This window comes from Lathyrus oleraceus, chromosome 6 (assembly GCF_024323335.1).
Source record: "Lathyrus oleraceus cultivar Zhongwan6 chromosome 6, CAAS_Psat_ZW6_1.0, whole genome shotgun sequence".
NCBI classification, from domain to species: Eukaryota; Viridiplantae; Streptophyta; class Magnoliopsida; order Fabales; family Fabaceae; genus Lathyrus; species Lathyrus oleraceus.
The window spans coordinates 320,130,342-320,138,886 of NC_066584.1; the positions used below are offsets into that span (position 1 = coordinate 320,130,342).

The window sequence follows — 8,545 nt, forward strand, 5'->3', positions numbered from 1 at the left end:
AATTTGGAAGATATAATAAGCTATATATTATTAAAGGATCGATAAGTTAATTTATAGAATGTAAAAAGTAAAATAAAATTAACTTATACAACATATAATTACACATTCTCAACTAGTGGTACACTAGCGAGAGACTTAATTGCCCTTTCACCTTAGAAGCAACTTAAAAGTGATTCATAGTAAAAATAAATTTTATAATAATTCTAAAATTCTAAAATTTGTAATTATTTTGTTAGTGTATTTAAGTAATAGTGTAAAATCATTTAAATTAAATAATTTTGAAATTATGCTTTAAAAAGAGACATAATTTCATTAAAAAGTAAAAAAGAAAAGTAAAGAAGGGAATGTGTAAATAAATATGGGGTGTGAAGAGAACATTCCTGATGCAAATGACTAAGTCTCCCCATAGTCTCAATTTGGGCCAGCCCATTATTTCTCACTAGGGTTTCGTATAAAATCTAGGGTTTTGTTTCGGTTATTCTTCTTCAACTAGAGTCTGCGCTTCGAGCATCACTGCCTATTCCTTGAAGCTTGTTTACCGGCGCAGAACAAACCATGGCGGACAAGGCAGTCACCATCAGAACCAGGAAGTTCATGACTAACAGGCTTCTCTCAAGGAAGCAATTTGTGAGTTTCTCTTTTCCATTCTCAATTATTTTTCCACAAACCCTAAGTTTCAATGCTACGGATTCATCTGAGGGGTTCAGATCTTTGTACACTGTAATTTGTATAACGATATGGTTTAATCATATTGGAATTTGACTTGTGATTCTGCTTATTTGAAATCGTTTTAATTGTTTTCCTCAGACTTAGTGGGTTTAGTCGATTACTCAGTCCAAGTAGATTCAGTTCAAACGCTATTTTTATACGAATTTATTTTATCATATTCTTAGATGATTAATAACTAATAAGCTTGTATGTTTACTATTTTCTAACGATATCATATATTCCGTATAGGATTAGCTTTTATTGACTGATGCAGTTAAGTAGGGTTTTTTCTATTACGATATTGGTTGAAATGGTTGGGGTTTTCTAATTTTTTTTCATTATGTGGTGTCATGCAGGTCATTGATGTTCTTCATCCAGGGAGGGCCAATGTCTCAAAGGTAGTTTTGGTTATGATTTGTGATTTATGCTTTGAAAATATTACCAGGTGTTAGATATGTGTTTCAATTTATTATACATAGTATGAATCTTTGTTTTTATTGTTCTATTTGTTGAAATGTCTGTCTTTTTGTGAAGGCTGAACTCAAAGAGAAGTTGGCTAGAATCTATGACGTGAAGGACCCAAACACTGTTTTCGTGTTCAAGTTCAGAACTCATTTTGGAGGAGGCAAGTCAACTGGTTTTGGTTTGATCTACGATTCTGTTGAGAATGCTAAGAAGTACGAGCCAAAATACAGACTTATCAGGGTGAGCTAATTCTGTCTTTTTAGTGGATTGTTATCTATACTTGTTCTTATAATTCTATTCCTTATAATTTGTTTGCTGTGATCTTTATTTGGCATAGTTGTTAGTTATTATCACCTCTTTATTTGAGTAAGTCTCCTAATACAGAGTGAAATTTGATTTAAATTTGTTGTAACACAATGTTCTATATTTTCTCACAATGTGATTTTCTGAATTGAACTTGATGATTATATTTTCTTACCTTTCATATGTTTTACCTATAACCTGAAATCCCTAAATATATGCTGTGCTTATTTTATGTACCTGGCCATGAATTATTTTTTAGGTATTGCTCTACATTTGTTCTTATTGGGTATTATAATATGTGTTCATGTTGGATTTTGTAGAATGGGCTTGATACTAAGGTTGAGAAGTCAAGGAAGCAAATGAAGGAGAGGAAGAACAGAGCCAAGAAGATTCGTGGAGTAAAGAAGGTAAAACATATGGGTTGTCTTGTTAAATTTCCATTTATATAAGTTTTTTTTGTTAAATCTTAATGTGTAATATCTGCTATGTTATATTTGCAGACCAAGGCTGGCGATGCTGCCAAGGCTGGAAAGAAGAAATAAGTTTCAGATATTTTGTTATGATATTAAAGTTATTTTACTGCTGGTTTTTCTTAAGACTATTTTTATAGTCTTGTAGCTTTCTAGAAATGAAGGATTTTGCTTTAGTTGTCTTTTGTACTTTAACATTTATGTGTTGAGATTGAGTACCAGTGACCAATTTTGATTATTCTGCTGAACATTTTATATGCTTTTATTTTGTTAATTTATTGTGATACTATTTACATTTTGTTTAGTTCAATGTTTGTTGATTTCCTAAAGTATTTCAAAATAATTTGATTACTATACATCATACTCGTATCAATAGAATTTGTTAACCGATTTTAGAAATTAACCAACTGTTTATACATTTACACGAAGGGTATGTATTATTTGATCATCTTACTGTACAAGATCATTAAAAAAGGATTTCACTCAAATGTTTTCTTAATTAATTTTCTACCATTAACTTATTTTCTGCGGTCATTAAACGAGAGTAGTGAGAAAGGTATATGCAACAGCCACTCTACTACTTAGTAATGTGGATACCACCTATTTCATACATTAATGAATAATTTAATTCATTAAAATAGTTACACAGTAGTCACCTATTTCTAGGCTCTGAATAGCTACACAATGATCAACTTCACCAAGCCAAAATGACAGTACACAAGCTTGCATAAAATATGACATCTTGCCCAGATTAGCCTAGGCACTTGCGTGCAATGCCTTATTGAAAAAGCTGCTGAAACGACTCATTCTTTTTTGAATAAGTCAGGCCACAGATAGAAAACCCAGACTCAGTACTGTCCCTCCTCGACTGCGACAGAAGTGAATAATGGTATGAACTACCACCAACTCTTACTCTTCGAATGCAATGCCCGAACATCCGAGAGAGCAGCCAACAAACCTCGCCAGAACTGATAAAAACGAGCAGTCTCAAAGCGACAATTAACTAAGGCCAAACTCACCGCCACCCACCATCAAAAGAGATGCTACTATCTACTGCAACCAATTATCTTGTGTCCAATCCAGTGGACACCCAAAATTAATCGAAACTGCGGTATATAAATGTAAGGACAGAACAATTACATAAAAATTGTGTAAACTTAATGATACAAATCAAAATTTTATAGGCACTTTGAGATGTTACTTAAAATCAAATTTTAGAAATTCTAATCGATCCTATGACATTATGCCAGCATCCTTGTATTGTCGCCTACGGTCAAGAAAGACTCAATTTCCGAAGTTTGATTCTAAAAACTACACCTAGTCACTATTATAAGCAATAATTTTTTTTAAAATTCATTAAATAGTTGATGTATCTCATATATATATATATATATATATATATATATATATATATATATATATATATATATATATATATATATATATATATATATATATATATATATATATATATATATATATATATAATCAGATGTACCATTTATTCAATGAATTTAAAATGTATTTTTTATTTTATAATAATGACCGGAATATGTATTTGCGTTGGTGTCAACAAGTAGAACCAACATCAAAGCACACTAACTCCAACACTTTCTAGTAAATCATACTGGATCATGTAAGTAACTATAATTTCTCTCTATATATCAAAGTCTCCGTAGTGCTTTTGAAAATACACAATTTAATTCAAATGCCTTTTAGTCTCTCGCATTTTAATACGGTATTCAAAGCCTACGTAGAGACAACCCTTCACTGTGCTTTACCCAATTGATCCATTATCTTTCGATGAGAAATTTTGGAAAACTGTGACATAACTTCGACTAACCTTCCATACACCGTCGTAACTCATTTCGGCATCAATTTTCAAATTTCCCCGTTCACCCCCGGATTGCCACCGTCGTCACTATTGTTTCTGGCGACCTTTCGGCAAACCAACACTATCGGAAGAAACGCTTCCTCCAATCCGACCGTTATCAATTTTCACCGTCAGAAGCCCGCAGACGCGCCCACACGCGTCGCCTCCTTCTCCGCACCTAAGGCTTGTACGATGTCACTTAAACCGCGCATGATAATGCGTTCGGCGGCCGATCCCGACGAATTTTCCACCGCCCACTTGTCCTCTTTCTTTTGTTCAATATCTGGCCTCAGATTTTATTTTTCACCCGGTTCACATGATATTTTCTCTCTTCAAATACTCATGGTTACTCCTCAAAACTTCACACCAAACTACGATGATTCTCTCAGGTGGTATCAAAATTATCAGAACTCAAATTCTACTGCTTAGGTTGCACACACTGGTAATTCATCTGTTTGCCTCTCTGAATCATCTTCTCTTAAACATTGAGTCCTTGATTCTGGTGCGTAAGATCATATTACAGATAATAAGAGTCTTTTCTCTTCCCTTTCCACCTCTGATTTCTTACCTACTATAACTTCTATCAATGCTTCTCAAACCCGATCTGAAGGGATTGACATTGTTCAAATTCTACATTTTCTCTCTGTTACTTATGTTCTCTATGTACCTAGTTGTCCATTTAATTTACTTTCAAGCATTCGTTTAACTCGTTCTCTTGATTGTATTGTCACATTCACTAACAATAATGTTACCTTTCAGGATTGGAGTTTGGGACAGATGATTGGCGTCAGATGTGAGTCTTAAGGCCTTTATTACCTCTTAGTGTCATCTTAGACATGCTTAGTCAAAGATTCTCCACTCACTATCCATGTTCAATTAGGTCATACCAGTCTTACCAAACTACTGAAGTTGGTGTCAAGTTTATCGAAAGTATCCATTTTACATTGTGAGCAGTGTTAGTTAGGGAAATACACTCATAGTCAACTTCCTAATCGAGTAAATAAACAAGCTTCGTTCTCTTTTGCTTTAGTTCACTCCGATGTTTGGGGTCTCTCGCGTACTGTTTTTACTCTTAAGTCTAGATATTTTGTCACCTTTATTGATGATTTTTCATGTTGCACATGGTTATTTTTAATGAAAAACAGATTTGAATTATTTTTTATTTTTGAACAATTTTATAAAGAAAAAAAAACTTAGTTTGATGTGTCTATTCGTACCTTAAGAAGTGATAATGCTCGTGGATACTTATCCCAACAATTTCAAACTTTTATGTCCAACAATGATATACTCCACCAAACATCTCGCCCTCTTATATCTCAACAAAACGGGGTAGCCGAACACAAAAATAGGCATCTCGTAGAAACCACTCAAACCCTACTTCTCAATGGTAATGTTCCACTACGGTTCTGAGAGGATGTTGTACTGATGACATGTTATCTTATAAATCACACGCCCCCACATGTCCTTAACGACAAAATAGTTCACTCAATTCTTTTTTCCATCCCCCTTTCACCTAATTCCTTCCTGTGTCTTCGGGTCTACATATTTTGTACACAATCTCTCTTCTTGTCTTGATAAACTACCAACTCGATCACTAAAGTGTGTTGTTCATGGTTATCATCGATTCCAAAAGGTTATTATTTCTATTCACATACTCTAAAACAATACCTCATATCGGCCAATGTTACCTTCTTCGAGTCTGTTCCATATTTCGAGTCCAGCCACGTAACTCCGGAACTCCTTCAGGAAAATACTCCCACATCAGTCTATGGATCCTTCCCCCACTTCTCGACCGCTTCGAACATATCAGCTTCGTCACCCAACGTCCTATCCCTGAGGTCATATTTGTCCTTGAGGTGATTGCAGACTCTCCTCAGACGCCCCCGTCATTACTGGATCCAATGCTGCCACCTGAGCCCGATCTTACGATTTCCCTTTAGAAAGGAATATGTAAAACACGAAACCCTTCTCCATATTATATTGATTTATGTTATCATCGTCTTTCCCCTTTTCATTATACTTGCTTGTCTTCTTTGTATTCTGTTTTCTATTCCTAAAACTCCAGGTGAAACTTTATCTCACCCGGAGCGGAGGCAAGAAATTATTAATGAGATGTGTTCCCTTCAAAGTAGAGGTATCTAGGAACTGGTTCCTCCCCCCTGAGAAAACTTTGGTAGGTTGTCATTGGATTTATACAGTGAAGGTTGGTCAAGATGGTAAGATAGGTTGATTTAAAGCTCACTTGGTAGTCAAAGGTTACACTCATGTTTTTGGGTTGGATTATAGTGATGCTTTCTTTCCTTTGGCCAAGAAAGCATTAATCTGACTTCTTCTCGCCATTGCAGCCATTCGACATTGGCCTCTTCATCAACTTAACATCAAAAATTCATTTTTACATGGAGAAGTATATATAGAGAAACCACCTCGATTTTTTTGCTCTGGAGGAGTCATTGAGCATGGTTTGTAGGCTACACATGTGTCTTTATAGTCTTAAGCAATCTCCAAGAGCATGGTTTGGCATATTCAACATTGTAGTACAACAACTTAGTATGGTCCGTAGTGAAGCTGACCATTTTGTGTTTTATCGTCACTCATCCCAAGAGTGCATTTATCTTATTGTGTATGTAAATGATATTATCATAACTGGTAGTGATCAACATGGGATACTCCATTATTTTTTGGGTATTGAGGTAGCCAATCTGAAGATGGTTTGGTGATTTCTCAGCAAAAATATGCTATGAGTATTTTGGAAGAAACAAGTTTGTTGAACGCTAAACCAGTTGATACTCCTGTAGATCAAAGTGTCAAACTCCCACCTAAGGGGAGCCTCTTTTTGACTTTGAAAGGTATATGAGATTGGTTGGAAAGTTGAATTATTTCACAATCACTCGTCCGAACATTTCTTTTGCAATTAGTATGGTAAACCAGTTCTTAAATTCTTTTTCTCAAGAAGACATGTACAATGTTGTCCAGATTCTGAGATACATCAAATGTACTCCAGGAAAAGGTCTCGTGTATGAAGATAAAAGACATATCAAATAGTTGGATACTCTGATGCTAGTTGGACAGGGTCATCCATGGATAGACGATCCACCTCTGGGTATTGTGTACTTGTTAGAGGAAACCTTATATCCTAGAAAAGTAAGAAACAAAATGTAATCGCAAGATCAAGTGTCGAGGCTGAGTATAAGGTTATGGCAATGGCAACATGTGAACTCATTTGGTTAAAACAGTTGCAAAAGGAACTTCAAATTGAAGAAGAAAGACCAATGACACTTGTTTGTGATAATCAAGCTGCATTGCACATTGATTCAAATCCACTCTTTCATGAGAGGACCAAAAATATTGAGATAGACTGTCACTTTGTTAGATAAAAGATTGAATCAGGTGATATCGTCACAAACTTTGTCAACTCTAATGATAAATTGACAGAAATGTTTACAAAATCCTTGCGAAGTTCCATAACTAATTATATATGTGACAAGTTTGGTACATCTGACTTAAATGCTCAAGCTTGAGGAAGAATGTTGATATGTGTATATATATAATGTTAAGAATACTTGTATATAGAATAGTCCCACATAGACTATATCATATAATTAACTGTAATCTCTCTATATATAATAGTCTCCGTAGTGCTTTTGAAAATACACAATTTTGAATTCAAATGCTACTTAGTCTTCACATTTAAACACCATTAATGCAATTAATGAAGCAAACTCTGTTCTTGAACATTTTGGACATCATTCTAGAAGGCCTACCTCAAGAATTAGAGTCCAATATATCCTTAATCAATGGAAAATTTGGTTCAATATCCATTGAAGAAGTTGAGATATTGCTTCTGTAAGAACAAAAATTGTTCTACAACAGATTCCTTGATTTTGATGATAACAAAGGATGAAACCAAAAATGGCACCCTAACGAAAAGTTTCTAAGTGTGCATGATTCTAAAGAAAGAAGGAAGAAATATGATGATGTCATCAGATACAAAACCAGATCAGATACAAAATATCAAATGATCAGAAGCATCTGAAGTAGAAACAAGTTATAGAAAGTCTAACTCTGAGCATAACAGCAAAGTATCAGAAGCATCTGGACAAGTAGTAAGCTCTAGAAGTTTTGACTCTGAACAAAGGTTTGTCTAACTTCAGAAGCTCTTGGCACTATCTGAAGAATCCATCAGAACTCACAAGAAATTAACATCAGAAGCAAGATTCCAAGATTCTCAAATACTTGAAGACTCTGATCATGGAATTGCTAATCATGAAGGAGTAACGTTTAAGTCAAGAAAAGATTTGCAAATGGATTTCCTAATTGAGAAAGAGACGTTAATCTCCAACTTCAATAAAGAAAATACTACTTGTGGTAAGTAGTCATTTCAAGAAGAAAAAGTCATCCTGCAGAAGCTATTTATGTGATGGCGTAACTTCATCTCAATATCCACCAGTTTCAACTACTACCTCACTGATCTATATAAAGGATTGCAAATCAACATTCAGCAATACTACACATACAAGGAAAAATCATACTGAAACATCAACACAAGAAAACCTTCTTGCTCTCTAAGATCTTCACGAAGCTTTTGCTTATAACGTGAAAAACTCTTGTTCTTAACACTGTAATATTTGCTTTCTTAGAAGCACTCTAGATTACATAAATCTTTCATTTATTGTTTGTTAATTTCCTCAAGTGACTTAGTGTAGTCTGTAAACTTGAGAGGACTAAG

General features: G+C 34.5%; 1 protein-coding gene across 1 annotated transcript; it reads left to right on the forward strand.

Annotated features, from left to right (window-relative positions):
- The first annotated feature begins 409 nt into the window (after positions 1–409).
- On the forward strand, positions 410–2,184 carry LOC127098203 (40S ribosomal protein S24-1). Its single transcript, XM_051036732.1, has 5 exons — positions 410–627; positions 1,065–1,106; positions 1,243–1,413; positions 1,797–1,883; positions 1,977–2,184. Exons 1-5 carry the CDS (start codon positions 556–558, stop codon positions 2,016–2,018), a joined length of 414 nt encoding a protein of 137 aa, XP_050892689.1. The 5' UTR covers positions 410–555; the 3' UTR covers positions 2,019–2,184.
- The last annotated feature ends 6,361 nt before the right edge of the window (positions 2,185–8,545 follow it).